The following is a 21145-nucleotide window of genomic DNA, read 5'->3' on the forward strand; positions in this document are numbered from 1 at the left end:
CGGTGGCTCACGCCTGTAATCCCAGCGTGATTGGGGGACTGAGGTGGGTGGATCACCTGAGGTCAGGAGTTTGAGACCAGCCTGGCCAACATGGTGAAAACTTGTCTCTACTAAAATTATAAAAATCAGCCAGGTGCAGTGGCGTGCACCTGTAATCCCAGCTACTGGGAGGCTGAGCCAGGAGAATTGGCTTGAACCTGGGAGGCGGAGGTTGCAGTGAGCTGAGATTGTGCCAGTGCACTCCAGCCTGGGCGACAGAGCAAGACTCCGTCTCAAAAAAAAAAAAAACTTATAACTTCATTTTAATATCCTTATACACTTAGTAGACTAACCTGTGTCCTGTTAAACTCTCCCAAAAAGTGATGGTCCCATCAGTTCCACAAGTCATAACCCATGCATGAGGTACTCCTTTTGCCTTGGTCCCAACACAAACAAAGGCTTCTAATCCATATCCAAGAAGAAGGCTGCACAGAAGGTTAGCATGATCTTCACAGTCACCCTGGAAGATAAGACAAATTAAAATGAAGTATTCGTTCTTCCATATTGTTTCCTCATTACTTACTTAAATACAAAGTTATAATAAAAATTTATTGGCCGGGCACAGTGGCTCACGCCTGTAATCCCAACACTTTGGGAAGCCGAGGCGGGTGGATCACTTGACGTCAGGAGTTGGAGACCAGCCTGGCCAACATAGGGAAACCCCGTCTCTACTAAAAATGCAAAAATTAGCTGGGCGTGGTGGTGCACACCCATAGTCCCAGCTACTCGGGAGGCAAGGCAAGAGAATCACCGGAACCCGGGAGGCAGAGGTTGCAGTGAGCTGCAATCGCGCCACTGCATTCCAGCCCGGGCAACAAAGTGAGACTCTGTTTCCAAAAAAAAAAAAAAAGTTTTATAAAGAACTCACACAACATAGAAAGAAAAGTAGAATTTTTTTTTTTTTTTTGAGACAGCCTTTTGCCTGTCCTGTCACCCAGGCTGGTGACATGATTCACAGCAGTCTTGACCTCCCAAGCTTAAGTGATTTTCCTGTCTCAGCCTCCCAAGTAGCTGGAACTAAAGGTGTGCACTGCCACACCTAGCTAATTTTTTGTATAAACGGGAGTCTTACTGTGTTAACCAGGCTGCTCTTGAACTCCTGGGTTCAAGCAATCCTCCTGCCTCAGCCTCCCAAAGTGTTGGGATTATAGGCATGAGCTCCTGTTCCCAGCCTGGAATATTTTAATAGATTAATAGCTGAAGGACATGAACAAACAAGCAAACAAGTCATACAGCAAGAAATGCAAATAAATGGAAAGCACTCAACCAATGACTGATAGTATCTATATGTGATAATTTCAAGAAAATATATATATATAGGAAAAATGACTGGCAAGAACAACAACAAAATGCCAACAATGGTTACTACTGGGGAGGTTATATATAATTTTCCACTCTATTTTCCAGATTTTCTTTGAGGTGATTATATTACTTTCAATTTTAAAAGTTATAAAGACCTATAAAAAACCAGAAAATATTAGCTGGGCATGGTGGTGTGTGCCTGTAATCCCAGCTACTCGGGAGGCTGAGGCAGGAGAATCACTTGAACCCGGGAGGCGGAGCTTGCAGTAAGCTGAGATCGTGCCACTGCACTCCAGCCTGGGCAACAGAGTGAGACTCTGTCTCAACAAAAAAAAAGAAAAGAAAAGAAAAGAAAATATCTGATACTGTGTTTTGTGAAAAAAATTACTAAGATATTAAACAGTATGGCTACAATTTTGTATTTAAGTGTACGAAAACTACAGGCAAAAGCAAAAATAACTATTTGAGTTGCGCTTCAGAATGAAGAACTTTCTTTTTTTTTTTCCTCTCGAGATAGGGTCTAGTTCTGTCACCCAGGCTGGAGTGCAGTAGGGGTGATCTCAGCTCACTGCTGCCTTGACATCCTCAGCTCACTGCAGCCTTGACATCCCTAGCTCAAGCGATTCCCCCGCTTCAGTCTCCTGAATAGCTGGGACCACAGGCGCTCATCACCAGGCCCAGCAATTTTTTGTGTTTTTGTAGAGACGGGGTTTCGCCAAGTTGCCCTGGCTGGTCTCGAATTCCTGGGCTCAAGCAATCTGCTTGCCTCAGCCTCCCAAAGTGCTGAGACTACAGGCATGAGCCACCTTACCTCGCCAAGAAATTTCTTTCTCCAAAAAATTTGCATTGGTGGTGCTACAGTTTTTTTTTTTTTAATTAACTGTAAGAAAACAAACAGCATTTTATAATTCTTAAAGTGACTTTACAAAAATGTAATAACCAATCTTTTATTTTTTAATTTACTTTTTTTTTTTTTTGAGATGGAGTCTCGCTCTGTCACCCAGGCTGGAATGCAGTGGCATGACCTTGGCTCACTACAACCTCCTCCTCCCAGGTTCCAACGATTCTCCTGCCTCAGCCTCCAGAGTCGCTAGGACTACAGGTGTGCACTACCACACCCAGCTAATTTTTATATTTTTAGTAGAGACGGGGTTTCACCATTTTGGCCAGGTTGGTCTCGAACTCCTGACCTCAAGTGATCCGCCCACCTTGGCCTCCCAAAGTGCTGGCATTATAGGCATGAGCCACTGCATGTGGCCAATCAACCTTTTAGACCCAATTATTTCTGAGATTTTGTCCTAAAGAAAATTCAAAAGTAAAATAATAATATCTGCAAAGATAGTCAATGTAAAAGTTCATTCACGATAACATCGAAAAATTAAAAATCAGCTTAACTTTATGGCCAGGTGTGCCGGCTTTTGCCTGTAATCCCAGCACTTTAGGAGGCTGAGGCGGGCAGATCACTTGAGGCAAGGAGTTCGAGACCAGCTTGGCCAAAAAACCCCATCTCCACTGAAAATACCAAAAAAAGAAAAAAAAAGGTCAAGCATGGTGGCTCCATGCCTGTAGTCCCAGCTACTCAGGAGGCTGAAGTAGAATTGCTTGAGGCCAGGAGGCAGAGGTTGCAGTGAGCCGAGATCATACCACTGCACTACAGCCTGGGTGACAGAGCGAGACCCCGTCCCAAACAAAACAAAAGAAAACAAACAACAACAACAAAACCACTGAATAAAAAAAACGACCCTAACTTGGCAGTTAGGGAACTTAACAATAGGGAAACAGTTAAGTATATTTTGTATATTGACTCAATAAAACTTAAACACTCATTAAAAAAATAGAAATCAGCACTTCAGGAGGCCAAGGCGGGCAGATCACCTAAGACCAGGGTTCGAGACCAGCCTGGCCAACACAGTGAAACCCCATCTCTACTAAAAATACAAAAATGAGCTGGGGGTGGTGGCATGCACCTGTAATCCGAGCTACTAGCAAGGCTGAGGCAGGATAATCGCTTGAACCCAGGAGACGGAGGTTGCAGTGGGCCAAGATCGTGCCATTGCACTCCAGCCTGGGCGACAAGAGCAAAACTCCGTCTCATTAAAAAAAAAAAAAAAAAAAAGGAAATCAGAAAGATTGTAGCAACACATAGAAAAATGTTCATAGCATAATGCTTAATTATAAAGCAAGATACAAAAATTTATTTACATTAATTATAATTATGGAATAAATGATACATATACAGGAGAAAAAATATAAAAAATGATAAACTGGGAATAGAATTATGGGTAAAGTTTCACCATTACTGTTAATGCTGTTGTTATATACATATACATACACACACACATATATGTGTATATACATATTTTAACTTGCTCTGTCGCCCCGTTTGGAGTGCAGTGGCGTGATCTCGGCTCACTGCAACCTCCACCTCCCAGGTTCAAGCAATTCTCCTGCCTCAGCCTCCCGAGTAGCTGGGATTACAGGTGCATGCTCCCACGCCCGGCTAATTTTTTGTATTTTTAGTAGAGACGGGGTTTCACTGTATTAGTCAGGATGGTCTTGATCACCTGACCTCATGATCCGCCCGCCTCAGCCTCCCAAAGTGCTGGGATTACAGGCGTGAGCCACCACACCCAGCGTAAAGATAGTTTTACTTGTTTGTTATCATACTATCAACATTTTTAGAATACAGATTAGGAAATATCCCATAATCTATAAAATTAGTTTACTGAAATCAAGTCATTCAAAAAGTGTAATTAAATATACATTTGTATGTAAAACTAAACAAAATAGCATGCCATTCAAGATTTCTTTTCTATATTCATTTTGTACTGCCATTTTATCTTTTTGTTTTTGTTTTTTTTTTGAGATAGTTTCGCTCTTATTGCCCGGCTGGAATGCAATGGCGCAATCTCAGTTCACAGCAAACTCTGCCTGCCAGTTTGAAGCAATTCTCCTGCCTCAGCCTCCTGAGTAGCTAGGATTACAGGCATGTGCCACCACGCCCAGCTAATTTTGTATTTTTAGTGGCGACAAGATTTCTCCACATTGGTCAAGCTGATCTCGATCACCTCAGGTGATCCGCCCACCTAGGCCTCCCAAAGTGCTGGGATTACAGGCATGAGCCACCGCACCTGGCCCCATTTTCTCTTTTTTAAAGATGTATTATCTGAGCAAATTTCAACACATCAATAGTACCAGAAAGCCATGGTCTGGTCCTGGTGCTGTCTCTAATTCATTCTGTAAGTTGATTTCTGACACTTTAGTACTTGTAGGTCCCTACATCACAGAAATCACAATAAGTTAAATAAGAAACCACATGAGAAAATAAAGATGCTGAGTTTTTTGTGTATTGATATTTAAATGTTATGAAAAACAGAACAAGGTTCTGACGTGGTCAAGTTGATAGCACAGCTGTCTCACGGTACCCAAAGGGGTTAGTTAGTTCCAGGACCCTTGCAAAAGAAAATCCATGGATACTCAAGGCTTATATAAAATGGTATACAGTTTTTTTTTTTTTTTTTGAGATGGAGTCTTGCTGTGTCCTCAGGCTGGAGTGCAATGGCGCAATCTTGGCTCACTGCAACCTCCACCTCCCAGGTCTAGGCGATTCTCCTGCCTCAGCCTCCTGAGTAGCTGGGATTACAGGCACGTGACACCACACCCAGATAATTTTTTGTATTTTAGTAGAGATAGGGTTTCACCATGTTGCCCAGACTGGTCTTGAACTCCTGACCTCAGGTGATCCACCCGCCTCAGCCTCCCAAAATGCTGGGATACAGGCATGAGCCACTGCACCCAGTCAAAATGGTATTTTACATATAACCTAAGCACATCCTCCTATGTACTTTAAATCACCTCTAAATTACTTAAAAATCTCAATACAATGTAAATGCTACATAAACAGTTGTTATACTCCATTGTTTTATATTTGTACTATTATTTATTATTGTGTTATTTTTCACTTTTATAAATATTTTTGCTCTGCAGTTGGTTGAATCTACAGATACAGAACCTGTGGGTACAGAGGGTTGACTATATGTACATTTTCCTAAGGCATTATTTTACAAATGGATTACAAATTCAGAGCAACTATGATATACTGCTACTTAATTCTATTATGTGTGTATAATACCTTGCTTCTACAGAGAAAGGCCAGCAGAGTGCACCACTGCTCCTGTTTACCTCCTCCTCCAATAACAGGGGCTCGTTCATAACCAAGGACATTAACAAATCTTGCTGCTTGCCTTGGAGTATCAAGAAGCCGTCCAGCTCGAAGTGGTTTAACGTAGGAACAGACTGGTCTATTTATGCCATTTTCATCCTAGGGAAAAGGGGAAAAACATCTGTAATGACATATTAATCATCCCCAGTTATAATATGTTTTTTTCAAATACATTAATGTAGGATAAAATAATTCAGCATACCATTGATTGAGTGCTTACCTTGTATCCGGTATTAGGCTGCAAAGTGCTGTGTATATAATTTCCCTTAATCCTCATCTCTCTTATTTTCATTTTATAGATGAAAACTGGGGAGCTACAGCTATCTAGCTCTGAGCGGTTTTACTCCAAAGGCTGTGGCAATAAGAACTCCGCTGAGAAACGTGTGGGCAGGTACGTAGGGGAGGGAGAGGTGCTCTAAGCTGAAGCATTCTTTCACATTACCATATAGAATTTAACAATATATAGCCAGACAGAACAAGTAACTCTTCTGATTGGCTCATATAATAGAAATGATCATAGCTTGGTTCTAGTTTGTTTCCGTTAGTGCCTCAAATTTAGAGATCCACAGGAAACAATAATTTGTTAACCAAGTCAACAGAAAGCAAAATTTCAAAAAACACTCTAGAAAAAGTTTTACGTTCTAAATACAGGATGTATCTTGGTGTTGGTGCTGAATAACTTGTATGCATATATAGGTCTCTGATGACTGTCTACCACTGTGATTTTACAGTTAGTATTACCAAAGCCCACAATCTCTTTACCTTCCTGGTTACTGACACGGCACTGTAAAAGGGCCACTTACTCTTCAACATTTGGAGATGACCTACCCTCTCTGGTAGGGCTCCTCAGGACATAAGATCTAACCCAGCCAACAGAAACACCATCTGTCTGAATTATCAGGACCACTAATGTCTTTCTCCATAACCAAAACATCTTTTTCCAATATAGTCCCATACTTCAGCAAGGGAAAAAAAAAAATCTCACTTATTTACATTTGATTATAGTGAGAAAGATCATAAATTTTTATGTTGCAGAGCAAATTGGCTATAGATTCCTCTCATACCTATAGTTCTCAAAAGTAGAAGGCATCAGTTTTTTTTTGTTTTTTGTTTTTTTTTTTGAGACAGTCTCACTGTTGTCCAGGCTGGAGTGCAGTAGCGTGATCTCAGCTCACTCCAACCTGCACCCCTCCAGGTTCAAGCGATTCTTGTGCCTCAGTCTCCTGAGTAGCTGGGATTACAGGTGTGCACCACCATACCTGGCTAATTTTTGTATTTTTGTAGAGAGAGGGTTTCACGATGCTGACCAGGCTGGTCTCAAACTCCTGACCTCAAGTGATCCGCCCGCTTCAACCTCCCAAAGTGCTGGGATTACAGGCATGAGGTACTCTGCCTGGCCTAGAGGGCACTGATTTTTAAAACAGAGGATTATTATTCTAATTTTGGGGGGATATAGAGAACTCTGATTTTCTTTTACATGAACTTAGCATTACTAATAATCTACTGTTGTATAAGAATACTAAGTCCTGAAATCACAAATTAAATATTAAAAGGATATCCTCAATGCTCAAGTGATTTACAACATTTTCTTAAAACCTAGTGGCCTTAAAGTTCAATTTCTGTAACTTATTTTAAGGTTTTTTGCACTAAAAAGTTCAAAAGGAATCAATGAATTACTATTATATTATAGCAAAACCAGCTAACAAAGGATAAAAAGAATAATGAATTATTAAGTATGATGGCCACGGTGAATCTACAGATCTTTGGTTAGGACTGAGGTGTAGGAATGTTACTCCTATTCTTACAAGTCCACTAACAGGCAAGAAAAGATGAGTACATAAGAAGTGGAAGCATTTGCCTAAGTCAATCATCAATAGTAGCATCTTAGAATGTAAGATACGTCATTTTATTATAGCAATATTCTAATATTATCTAAATATATCCCCACAAGCTAAAAAATAAAAAATCGTTAACCAAGTCAATTGAAAGCAAAATTTCAAAAAACACTCTAGAAAAAGTTTTACATTCTAAAGGCAGGATATATCTGTATATCATCTATATATATTTATGTATATTTCATCTATAAAAGCAATATTGTTTTTATAATTAGATTGCTTTATATTGTTGTTCTTTAATTTCATAACTAGTCAAATACAGGAAGCAGCAGCAAGAAACAGGTCTGGCGAATCTAAATTAAATCAGCATTTTATTTACTCTGTGTATGGAAAGAGGTGGCACAAACTAAAAAGGCACCAGTAAAAACTCCAGTTTAATACAGGCTTTGCCATGACTGAGTTGCTGTTTGGCCTTGAAAAGAGCGTTCTCTTCTCTAACCTTCATACTGTTTACAAAAAGAGCCAATGCCTGGCCACTTGACAATCTTATATGGTTACTATGAGACTAAATTACCTTCTATGGTTCAAATCTTACAATGAATTCTCAGAGAGTGGAATTCATTTAAGTAATATTTCGTAAAAGAAAACCCCACGTCCTCGACTTCCTTAGTGCGTCGCAACTTTTTCCTCCTCTTTGATCCTACCATTTCTCTGATTCACTGCCTTACTCCATCCTGAGTCCTCTCTAGTTCCTAATTCCACATGGCAACGAAGAAATGCCTCATTTATATAGACAGCACGGAGCCAGTTTTTAAAACACATATCTGTATTTATTTATATATGTGTGTATATTTTTTGTCGTTGTTATTGTCGTGAGACCGTCTCACTCCGTCACCCAGGCTGGAGTGCAATGGCGTGATCTCGGCTCACTGCAATCTCTGCCTCCCAGGTTAAACAATTCTCCTGCCTCAGCCTCCTGAGTAGCTGGGATTACAGATGCCCGCCAGCACGCCTGGCTAATTTTTGTATTTTTAGTAGAGACAAGGTTTCGCCATGTTGGCCAGGCTGGTCTTGAACTCCTGACCTCAGGTGATCCACCTGCCTCGGCCTCCCAAAGTGCTGGAATTACGGGCGTGAGCCACTGTGCCCAGCCAGGAAGCCAGTTATATTTTGATTGGTTTCTCCTTGCCCTTGTCCTGATATTGCTGTTACCTTGCCAACCAGTCATTCAATATATAAAAACAACGCTATCAGAAAGTCAGAAGCCATTTCCCTTATTCCCACCTCTAGTCAACCTCTCATTCCCAAGCTCCCCATCTGGAAACTAAACCACTTTTAGCCTGTTCCAAAATCTAGGGAAAGTAGGGTAAAGCTGGATGGATGCACAGGATCGGAGAAACTTAATATACTACACTATACTTATATGAAAGCATCTATATGAGGCTGAATATATACAAAATATTTGAACTGTTCCTTAGGAGTTACAAAAAATAAGTGACCCTGACCATATAATTTATGTTGGTCTGTAAAAGAGAAAAAATGGGTTTAGGACTCAGGAAAAATGGAGGCAGAGATATATAGTTGAAATGCTTCAGTTAAACATTACTGGTCACTGGCTTAGAGGTCATGGTTATATAGAATTTTTTTTAAAACCCTAACAAAAAAAATATATATGCCCAGAGCCCCCCGGTTCTGCACACAAGAGCTGGATTTACATATAACCTGCAAAGTGTCCAAATGGTTAATTATTTAGCACTAAATATCAAGCAAATACACATTCCAAGTTAAACAAAATGGATTTTCATCTACTTTAAATCAAATATATTCAGAAAGGGTTTAAAACACAATAACAGATTCAACCTGAGAAAGCTGATTTTTCAAAAACCCACAATAATTGAAATTGAAAGTAAAATAAGACATAGATTGATCTTGCCACTCACCTATGCAGTTAAAGAAAATATTACAAAATCAGCATTTTATTTTACAAATACACTTTTATTTTTTGGAATACATTTTACAAATAAATATTAAACGAAATTTACACACGTAACAGTAAATCTCAAATACAGGCATAAAATTATTCTAATATAATTTACAAACCTGTGCAAAAATCTTAACGAGTCGTGAGTTGTGTGAGGGTCGAATTTGCAAATATTCTCTCCACCACTGCTTGGCATATACAAGAAATAATCGCTCTTTCTCTGCAGTTTTCTGACGTTCCAAAGCAAGCTTGAAATTTAAAAAAATATTTTTCAATTTCTATTCATTATCCTTAATTACTACCAAATATGTAACAAATTTATCTACTTCTCTACATCATTACCACCCTAATCTGAGTCATCATCATCTTCTATAAGAGCCTTCTGACTTCCCTGTTTCTACACTTACCCCTAGTCCAAGCCAGTCTCCATACAATAGTCATAAGTCACCTTTTTTTCCTCCCAAGACAGAATTTTTTTTTTTTGGTTGGCGGGATGCAGTCTCGCTCTGGCGCCCAGGCTGGAGTGCAGTGGCGTGATCTCAGTTCACTGCAACCTCTGCCTCCCACATTCAAGCAATTCTTCTGCCTCAGCCTCCTGAATCCCAACACTTTGGGAGACCAAGGCAGGTGGATCATTTGAGGTCAGGAGTTCAAGACCAGCCTGGCCAACATGGTGAAACCCCGTCTCAACAAAAAATACAAAAACTAGCTGGGGATGGTGATACATGTCTGTAATCCCAGCTACTCAGGAGGCTGAGGCAGGAGAATTGCTTAAACCTGGGAGGAAGAGGTTGCAGTGAGCCGCGTTCATGCCACCTTACTCCACCCTGGGCGATGGAGTGAGACTCTATCTCAACAAAACAAAACAAAACACACTGTCATTCTCTTGTTTAAAACACTTCATTCTCGACCGGGCGTGGTGGCTCACGCCTGTAATCCCAACACTTTGGGAGGCCGAGGAGGGCGGATCAGGAGGTTAGGAGATCGAGACCATCCTGGCTAACACGGTGAAACCCCGTCTCTACTAAAAACAAAAAAAATTAGCCGGGCGTGGTGGCGGGCGCCTGTAGTCCCAGCTATTCGGGAGGTTGAGCCAGGAGAATGGCGTGAACCCGGGAGGCGGAGCTTGCAGTGAGCAGAGATTGCGCCACTGCACTCCAACCTGGGCGACTGAGTGAGACTCTGTCTCAAAAAAAACAAAACAAAACAAAACAAAAAAAAAACTTCATTCTCCATCACATTGCAAAATACCTGCCCGGCCTATGAACGCTGGCCCGACTATCTCATCTTCTCCTCTCTCTCCAGCCCACTACACTCCAGCCACACGACGCTTTCGTTCCTCCGTAGGGGCTTTTGTTCTAGGCTGTTCTCAATGCTGGAAGCTCAGCCCCAATCTTTGCATGGGTGGTTACTTCCTGCCATTCAGACCCTTTCCCTACCTTAGTCACCTGACCTATGATCAGTCACCCAATAACCACTATATCATATCCGCTGTAATAATTCTCCACAAAACACCTTCTACTATCTGATTATTTTGTTTGCTGACTGATTGCTTCTCCTGCACCAGAATCTAAACTCCTTGAGAGCAAGCTGTCTAGCTGTCTGCTGCCCTGTACACAGCTACATGCCCAGTGTCTGGAACAGTGTCTAGCACATTTTAACACCTGTTTAGGATCCATACATATTTCTGACTTTAATTTCTTTTAAGAGACAGGGTCTTGCTCTGTCACCGAGTCTGGAGTGTAGTAGTATGATCATGGCTCACTGTAGCCTCAGATTCCTGGGCTCAAGTGATCCTCCCGCCTTAGCCTCCCCAGTAGGTGGGACTACAGGGATGCGCCAACCATGCACAGTTAACTTTTAAAATTTTTTGTAGAGATGAAGTCTACCTATGTTGCCGAGGCTGGTCTTGAACTCCTGGCCTGAAGTGATCCTTTTACCTTGGCCTCCCAAAGTGCTGGGATTACAGACTAATTAGCCTGGCTAAAATTTTTAATAGTGAAATTTTAAAGATAAAATTAGAAGCAATTTATCAGAAACAGAATAAACTTATGTTTTAGTCACTAGAAATTATAAATATGACAGTGGAAATATGAGAAAAAATATATAAAATAATGTTAAGTTTAAAAAGGAGAACCTGGCTGGGCACAGTGGTCCATGTCTGCAATTCCAGTGTTTCGGGAGGCTGAGGCAGGTGGATTGCTTAAGGCTGAGAGTTTGAGGTTTCAGTGAGCTATAATTACACCACTGCACTCAAGCCTGAGAGTCAGAGTGAGATGCTGTCTCTAAAAAAATAAAATTTAATTTAAAAAAACAAGCTACTACCCTAAAAAAGTAGAGCCCAAACATTTACTTTGTATGTCACATAAATATATGAATAACATGATTAAAACTCACGTATACCATTTTGGAAGGCCGAGGCAGGCAGATCACAAGGTCATGAGATCAAGACCATCCTGGCCAACGTGGTGAAACCCTGTCTCTACTAAAAATACAAAAATTAGGTGGGCGTGGTGGCACACGCCTGTAGTCCCAGCAACTCGGGAGACTGAGGCAGGAGAACTGCTTGAACTTGGGAGGCAGGGGTTGCAGTGAGCTGAGATTGCGCCACTATGCTCCAACATGGCGACAGCGAGACTGTCTGAAAAAAACAAGCTAAAAAAACCCTCACGTATACATATATGTATATGTGTGTATACACCATTTATTTAAGAGACATGGTCTTAGTCTGTCACCCAGGCTAGAGTGCAGTGGTACAATCACTCACTGTAACTTCAAATTCCTGGGTCAAGTAATCCTCCCATTTCAGCTTCCCAAGGAGCTGGGACTATAAGCATGTACCACCATATTTGACTGATTTTTCAAAATTTTTGTAGACACAGGGTCTCACTATGTTGCCCAGGCTGGTCCTGAATTATTGGACTCAAAAGTGATCCTCCCACCTTAGCCTCCCATACGGCTGGGTGTTTATTTGAGTAACATCAAGATTGGTTTCCACTATGTGGTTTCAGGTATATATACCACCCATGACATATGTCAGAAGCTAGAGATTAGAGGGAGATGAGAGTTTACAAAAGGAAGGAAAAAAAGTTTAAAGAAAACAGGGCAGGGCATTGTTTGCCTGAGGGAGAAGCACTAGCATCTAACCACAGGTCTGTAAAAGGAACAACATGACAGGCAGGGTGGAGTAAAGGGTGGTGTATGGAATCAAGGAGAACCATGCCACAAGTGCCATCCAGCAAGTCAGCAGATAATGAGAACCTCCAAACTGCAGACTGGCAGGAACTAAACGGGACGGCAAATCCAGTGCAGAGGAGTGAAAACGTCTGCCGATCTCGTAAGACCCAGGAAGAAAGCAATTCGTCAGAAACCTGACAGTGGAACTAGGGAAAAACCCTTTCCAAATACACTCTAGAAGTGGCAAGCGCTCTACCCTGAGAGGGCAGAGCAGAAAAGACACAAGCAGCAAGCTTTCAATAAACGTCCGTGAAAACGTTAAAATCCCACCCCACCGAGGTTACACTTCACTCTTTTATCCTCTTCAGCTTTATCCTGTAATTTTTTCTTTTTTTAAGACGGAGTCTCACTCTGTCGCCCAGGCTGGAGTGAGTGGCGCGATCTCGGCTCACTGCAGGCTCCACCTCCCGGGTTCCCGCCATTCTCCTGCCTCAGCCTCCCGAGTAGCTGGGACCACAGGCCCCGCCACCACACCCGGCTAGTTTTTTTTTTTTTGTATTTTTAGTAGAGACGGGGTTTCACCGTGTTAGCCAGGATGGTCTCGATCTCCTGACCTTGTGATCCGCCCACCTCAGCCTCCCAAAGTGCTGGGATTACAGGCGTGAGCCACCGCACCCAGCCTGTTCTGTAAAATTCTTATGTTGTCTCAATAAACGTTCATTGTATTTCCCAAACTAGATACAGATTCTCCTAGGAAAACAGTCTTGTCTTTATCTTCTTTCTCATCCTTTTTGTGAACCTCTGAGTGCTAATCTAGAAAGTAATAAATGGTAATTTTCTAAAAATAGAGTGCCTTCTAGGATCAACAGTTAAATACACTACTATGAAAACAGACAGACAAAAAAAGAGAAACTCATAACTATTTACCTGTGTGTTCACTACTTCTTGAGATAATGTTTGATTGAGTGGTGGATACATTTCAAGTTTTATATTTAAAATTCCCACAGAAACTTTTGATTCTGTGCCTATAAACATAAATATTTAGAACTTCAGAGATTTCAATACTATGTATATTTACTCAACCAAAGTCTAACCAAAATAACTCAGGCACTTGGTGTTTTACCACTTACATGGACTAAAGATAACATTCAACATCACCTTTAATATTCATACTAAAAATGAACCAAATCATTTTTTTAAACAAAGGTGTTTATCTAATTATAAGGAGATTAACTATTTTCTTAGCTTTCTGACGCTCTTTTTCTTCTTTAGGTAGAGGTGGGGGCTCCCTATGTTGTTCAGGTTGGTCTTAAACTCTGGAGCTCACGTGATATTCCCGCCTCAGCCTTCCAAAGTGCCTGGTGGGATTACAGGCATGAGCCACTACACCTGGCCTTTCTAACATGGTTTAAGAAACGTTTCTGACCTAAAGGATTTGAGACTCTTAATTTTTATCTTCATGAAATGTACAATGTCAACCAGACTTACATTAAATTCAAAGTCAAAGCAACTGTTAACACCTCATTCTGTCTCCACACACACACTAAAAATTAGAAAGCATTTATATTGTCACTTATAGTAACTCCCATTTGTCACTTCCCATTATCAAATTACAGGCTGAGTAGAAATTTTCAATCCATGCCTGGATTTAAAGAACTAGTAAACAAATATACTTCACATCAAAATGATTTAATGCTTCTTTAGTGAATGCTTCTTTAGAAATCTGCTTGTTTCCAGGTCACTGCTATGATTATCATGTTAGGACTATTTTTGAAGACAAATAATTGGGTATTGTCTTTGAAAATAAATTTCCTACATAAAGAACACTTTTTCTATAATTTTTATTTAAAGAAAAATACATTCTTGGTATGACTTATTAAAATCTAAATTACCGACCGGATGTGGTGGCTCACGCCTGTATCCTAGCACTTTGGGAGGCCGAGGCGGGCAGATCACAAGGTCAAGAGATTGAGACCATCCTGACCAATATGGTGAAACCCTGCCTGTACCAAAAATACAAGAATCAGCTGGGTGTGGTGGCGTGTGCCTGTAGTCCCAGCTACTCAGGAGGCTGAGGCAGGATAATCGCTTGAACCCAGGAGGCGGGGGTTGCAGTGAGCTGAGATTGCACCACGGCACTCCAGGCTGGTGACAGAGCTAGACTCCGTCTCAAAAAAAAAAAAAAATCTAAATTACTAAGTCTATGCTGTACACTGGCAAGGTTTAACTCTGTGACTAAGGTTCAAAACCAAAGTAATTCCATTATATGTTATAGATAAAACATTGGTGGGTTTTGTTTTCTCATTTTATTAGCAAATATGTGTTACACAGCAGGCAGTGTGCAAGATTCCAAGGAGAATGTGATAAATAAGATAGGCACCAGCTCTGCCCTCAAGGAGTACTTGATACTGACACTGAGCAAATTTTTACCTCTTCCAAGTCTCACTCACCCACACTGTCAAAGGCTGGGAGAACACCTACTCCGTATTTTGCAAGAATCACTGGTACCAAAGAGGATGTATTCCAGGGTGTGCTGGCTGGATGCACGTAAGTTTGTATGTGTGTCAAGAATATTAATTTTCTTTATAGCCTTACATTATATCAAATGAACTTGAAATTAAAACCCTCAAAATTCCTGTATTCATTTTCCAGAAAAAACCATTTCTCCTAAGACAAGGTCAGATTGACCGTGAAGTGCTATACTGATACTATTCTTCAAGACATTTCTCAAGACTAGGATGCTGGGGTCCAATTGTAACTAATGAAATTCTATTTTACAGGTTTCCCTCTTGGATTATAAAAGCATTTTAAGGATATAAAATCTATTTACAAATGAACCGTGGCTATTAAAAGGTTAACAATGACATATTAATCATCATACCTACACCCATAAGTTCCACAGTCAGACTGGTCACTCCATTTTCTGAGCCCAAAACCGATCGCCATTCCAGAAAATACGATGCTACTAAAGTCGTCTCACCAAATATGTCTGTTTTGATTAGCACCATATGAATTGGATCACTTATTGATAACATTGTTGTTGAATCAGCCATTCTGGTTCCATCACCTAGCAATATAATTCAAACAAAATTATATCACACTACATATTCAGTTAGGCCAATATAAAATAATACTTTTATTAAAGAATATACTAAATAATAAGCTTATGAAAAACCAAAAAGAACAATTTGCTAATGTCTCAGAAAGCGTGGAAAAAACTGGAAATACAAATATAGTCCTATTTCTATCACTAACTTTTCAGAAGACTGGCAAATTGTGATGAGTTATCCAGTAACTTACAGCATATCAGTGCTTTCTGATTCAGGAGATAAGTCTGTTCTTTAAAACTACTTAACGGAAGTATAGGCTACTACAATAAAAAGCCTTCAAGTATGTCAACATTAATCCCCAAACTACCTCTAGAAATCCCTTTAACCTCCAGAAATTATCACTGTATAATCAACATACAACTGAAAAATATAGCACATTGAATCTAGCAATTTATCCTCTTAATTGCCTTATCAGGATAACATCTTTCAAAGGGGAAAAAAATAAATTTTAGTAATGTTTCAGTCATCTTTAAATCTAAAATTCTGAAGACATATTCTGAAACTTTGCTTAGTTTAAAAATATAAAGATTTCCATACTGACAACTAAAATGTACAAAATACCTTTACTGAAAGAAGCATAGTGTAAAACAATTACAGGAACCAAGTAGCATAAAATTTAGTTATGAGAATTATATGCTTTATTGGAGAAATAAGAAAAAAAAAGAGAAAAAAACCAAAATGACAGTTATATGTTCACATCTAAATTTGACTATTTATTTATGTATTTATTTATTTAAACAGAGTCTCACTCTGTTGCCCAGGCTGGAGTGTAATGGCACGATCTCGGCTCATTACAGTCGCCTGCCACCATGCCTGGCTAGAAATTCTTGTATTTCTAGTAGAGACGGGGTTTCGCCATGTTGGCTAGGCTGGTCTCAATCTCCTGACCTCAGGTGATCCACCTGCCTCGGCCTCCCAAAGCGCTGGGATTACAGGCGTGAGTCACCGCACCCAGCCTATTTTTTATTTTTTGTAGAGTGTCTCACTTTGCCCAGACTGGTCTTGAACTCCTGGCTTCAAATGATGCTCTCACCTAGGCCTCCCAAAGTGTTGGGATTTCAGCTGTGAGTCACCGTGCCCAGCCTAAACTTTGACTTTTAAAAGTTACATAACATCATTAATCTGGTTATGTTTTATAAATGAGAACGACCATGTCTCGTTTTTCACTATATCATCCCAGCACCTGCCTAGCCTAACACTATGCACATAATAGGTATTTAAGTGTGTATTACTAAAAAATCAACAATGAAAAGTCAAAAAATAATCTCCAGGGAAAATGAATCGCAAACAGAATATTGCAAGGTGGTGGATAGTAGTTTAAATTGAAAAGAGCAGTGGGAAATGAAAGGCTAGAGATTCCTCCATTACAAATCTCTCCTTACAGAAAAAGTCATTATTATTGTTTCACAATAAAACATAACAAAGATTTACTCAATTAAATGATGATTTATTACTGTTTCTTACCCAGGCTTTCTCTGTGTACTTCAAGTAAAAAGCCATCATGAAAATCTGGTTCACAGGCACATGGAACAGGTTTTGAACGAAAACGTTGGTTTCGATAATGTAAACATAAAGTAAACGTTGAACAAACTTGTCCAGGTAAAGGCTCAGGTTCTTGCAGATGTTCCAAGAAAGCTTTTCCACCCAAAACCTGAAGGTAAAGATACCTCCGTGTTGGATCAATATTAGCTGTAAAGTGTAGCAATATATATGAGGAAACTGCCGAATAACTTAAAAGAATGTGATCAATCATTAGGAAATAAAAACTTGACAGATAAAAACCCAAAACCAAAGACTTAAAAAAAGCAAGAGTAACAAATTTATTACTGTATATACCAGAATCATTTGTACCCTGGGGAGAAGATACCCATATAATATGCTATTCTTTTCTGAGTTTATATCCAGGCTACTTTCTCCCAGCTGGAAAGGCCTCAGAGCCAACATGTGGTATACTTTTGCTTCTTAGCTGCTTAACCAACATTCCTCCACCTTCACAAACCAACTCATATAATTATCAATTCAGCAAGCGTATTTGTCAGATAATTATATTACCATTTAAAAGCGAGGCTCTACAGTTTTTATAAAACATATTATTAAAACACAAGAAACTGGTGATCCTGTTTTTGCTTCTACTGTGCTATACATTAACTCTTCTGATATACTTCATGCAAAACAGAATCTATGTTTTAGCTAACTCTAAAATTTTAAGTATTATATTTTGGGGGAAAAAAATGGAAATGTCTTCTATCAAATACCAAAGACTACAGCACATCAGTATTTACTATAAACCACAACTAAATTAATGTTAAAATATACATACTTTTTTTTAATGTTGATTGTCTATCAAAACAAATAGGTTGTTTTGGAGAGGAAGGGAGTTCTTGCTCAACACTGTCCTAGAAAGGCAGGAAAAAAAAAATCAAAACAAATTAGAAAACAATTATAGGTTAAGGAAATGTCAATAAACATGACTAAGCACTGAACCTAACAACAGGATAAGGCCCGTTCAAAGAACCCCTTATTTTCCTAGCCTAACTAAAATAATGAAAATAAAAGCCTGCATAAAAGATGACGTAACCGGTCACTCCTAAAATCAAATGCTAAGGAATTAAACTGTCTTCAAGTAATACTATCCACATAAAGCTAAAAACAAATCCTTAATGCCTTCAACAAGGTTAAACTTTCTGCATGCCTATATAACATGCTTATAATTCCACCATGAGCTGATTTTAATAAAGTGTCATCACATAGTAGAAGCTGTTATTAGGTCAATTTTTATAACAAATGGGTTCATAAAACTTCAAAAACCAAAAAAAGGTGCTGTATTAAAATACTTATTCCCTGTTGTATTATGAAGTCCATCCAATTTTCACATTATATTACCCAGGTATTGAGGTCACAGTTTTCATTATTGCCTCATTTTCAAACGAAGGCCTACTTACTAATTCTGCACTGAGAGACTATCATCCCATTATTGACCTATTTGTATGAAAAGATCTGAGGACTCTTATGGACAATTATTTTCTTAAAGAAATTTGTAATTTGTTAATCATAGAGAGTACAATCCCAAAAGAGTGCTTATTTTAAAAATATGCTTAATCTAAAAAAATTACAGATCATAGTGAAAAAGAACTTCGTTATGATTAACTAATTTGACTAAAGTATGTATATTCAAAATTAACAGACCTAGAACATAAGAGAAAATTCTGTCACTGTAGAGAGAGGAATATGATATATAACACAAATTTTATTGATACACAAAACTATTTGGTATATTCAAGGGCAGAGCTAGCCTATACCTGAAACAAGGACACTAGTAAACAGAATGACCTTAAAGTGGTTTCACTAAAAGGAAAGGCCCCACATCAGAACCTTATAAAGTGTTACACATTAGTATATACTTATACTCTCATTTATTTCCCTAAAAGATTACTCACAGTAACAAAATTAAGTTCTTTCATCACATCATCAATGATTCCTCGACGTCTAAGGGCTTTGATCAAATCTTCTGTTGATAAATGTTGTTGATCAGGTGCCAATTCTTCCCGTATAGTCTCAGCAAGGATTTCTCTTATTCTGCCATGAACATCCATCTATGTAAAAAACTCATATTACAATGTATAACATCACAAAGCAGTCAAATACTGCTTCTGAAGCTTTAGGTTTCTCCAGCTAATAACAGTAAATGCACAATTGTTACCACAATTGAATGGGAACAAAGGTAAGCTTTTAAAGAATGAATCTTTTGAGGACAAATTCTAGAAATCGTCTCCACTGGTTATCTGGCACCTTTGTTACCGTTTCTCCACAAATAACACTCAACCAAAAGGAATCTTCTGAGAGGGAGTATAGTACAATCAAAAGAACACAGACTGGGGAGTAGGCAGATCAAAGCATGATCTTACTACTCTCATACTTCGATCTGCCTCCTGATAAGGGACTCTTACCAGCTTTCAACTTATTAGATGTGTAACCTCAAGCCAACTTATTTACCCTTTATAAATCTGTTTCGTCACCGACAAGAACGGAAAAACCTAGTGTAGTGAGTGCCCTTTCACAATAGTGTTGTGAGGATTAGATAAACGACGCTAGACACCTCGCACAAAGCCTGGCACACAAGGGCACCATAAACGATCGCTTTTATCACCTGGTACTCAGTCGAGCGAGCGCTGCAGAGACTGGAGGTTCTTCCGGAGCTCCGCAATATTAACAAATACCGTCATTACAAATCCTTTAGTAACTTCTCTTCCATGACTTCTTTGAGAATTGCTGATTGAAGCTCCTGGTTCAACTTCGCTAATACCCACATGTTTCAGGGGTGAAGAAACCCTGATATCTGCCGGGCGCGGAGGCTCACGCCTGTAATCCCAACACTTTGGGAGACCAAGGCGGGCGGATCACGAGGTCAGGAGTTCGAAACCAGCCAGACCAACATGGTGAAACCCCGTACTAAAAATACAAAAATTAGCCGGGCGAGGCGGCGTGCGCCTGTAGTCCCAGCTACTCAGGAGGCTGAGGCAGGAGAATCGCTTAAACCCGGGAGGTGGAGGTTGCAGTGAGCTGAGATCGCGCCATTGCACTCCAGCCTGGGCGACAGAGAGACTCCGTCTCAAAAAAAGAAAAAAACCCTGGTATCTTATAGCAGAATATAAACCTCCAAATACAACTTACACTCAATTGGACTTCCAGAAGTCGCTCGCTAAGCGCTTCATTCTCACGGCCGTCCTAAAACGCCAAAACGCTCGTTCTATCGCCCCAGACTCTTGCTAGCACCTGCTCGGCTCGTTTTCTCTCTCGGAGGCCAGGACGCTCTCCTCAAACTCAAAGCTCTGCCCACCCCGCGCTGCGCACCCCGCAGTCCTCGCTAGAGTCTCGGCAAGCAGGTGCCGCGGTCGGCCCGGGGCCGCCGGGCAGGAGGGAAGGGTCCTGGCTCGGCCCGGCGCTCTCTCCCAGCGCCCGCGACTCTCACCTTACTCAGCTGCTGGTGGATGAGCTGCTTCAGCTCCGAGGCTTTCTCCGGAGGCAGCGACATGCTGGCAGCCGGCGTCTCCCCGCCGCTTCTTCCCGCCTCAGACGCCCTAACTGCGCGGCCGCGGCCCGGCCAGGGAGCGTTAGGAGCGACTGGAGCACAAAGCGCCGCAGCCGTTCGCCTAGCGCAGCTCCCGGGGGACGCAACGCCGCGTCAGGCCGGCGGCTGACCTGGAACTGAGGCCCCGGCAGCGGCGGCGCCAACTGTTTTCAAACAGTGGCGGACAAACCGGACTCGGGGCTGGCCCGCACGCTGCCTGATCGTTTCCGCCCGGCGCGCCACCTCCCCGCTGGCCCCGCACCCCGAGACCTCAGCGCACCCCATCGCCTTGCTCGCTAGGGTCTGCGGAAGTGCCGCTCGCCCCGCTTCGCGGCCCCCCGGCGGCCTCTTTCTGCCCTCGGAACCGGCTCGGAACCGGCAGTTAGCTGGACGGGCCCTCAGGGCCCAGCG

At 40.8% G+C, this 21145-nt stretch overlaps 1 protein-coding gene across 3 annotated transcripts in view; it reads right to left on the reverse strand.

Annotated features, from left to right (window-relative positions):
• The window catches only part of CEP76 (centrosomal protein 76), a 40066-nt gene extending 19160 nt beyond the window's left edge, over positions 1 to 20906 (reverse strand). The window contains exons 1-9 of one of the 3 annotated variants that reach the window (XM_050767560.1): positions 20636 to 20861; positions 19104 to 19259; positions 17987 to 18062; positions 17131 to 17355; positions 15438 to 15623; positions 13484 to 13581; positions 9499 to 9627; positions 5474 to 5662; positions 333 to 499 (exon numbers count right to left, since the gene is read on the reverse strand). In XM_050767560.1, the coding sequence (XP_050623517.1) occupies positions 333 to 499; positions 5474 to 5662; positions 9499 to 9627; positions 13484 to 13581; positions 15438 to 15623; positions 17131 to 17355; positions 17987 to 18062; positions 19104 to 19259; positions 20636 to 20698 (1289 nt within the window). In that variant the 5' untranslated portion in view covers positions 20699 to 20861. Of the gene's footprint in view, positions 1 to 332; positions 500 to 5473; positions 5663 to 9498; positions 9628 to 13483; positions 13582 to 15437; positions 15624 to 17130; positions 17356 to 17986; positions 18063 to 19103; positions 19260 to 20635 lie in introns of those variants that run through there. The other 2 variants (XM_050767559.1, XM_050767561.1) reach the window with 2 other exon arrangements.
• Between the last annotated feature and the right edge of the window lie 239 nt (positions 20907 to 21145).

Source organism: Macaca thibetana, chromosome 18, assembly GCF_024542745.1.
Source record: "Macaca thibetana thibetana isolate TM-01 chromosome 18, ASM2454274v1, whole genome shotgun sequence".
Lineage (NCBI taxonomy): Eukaryota > Metazoa > Chordata > Mammalia > Primates > Cercopithecidae > Macaca > Macaca thibetana.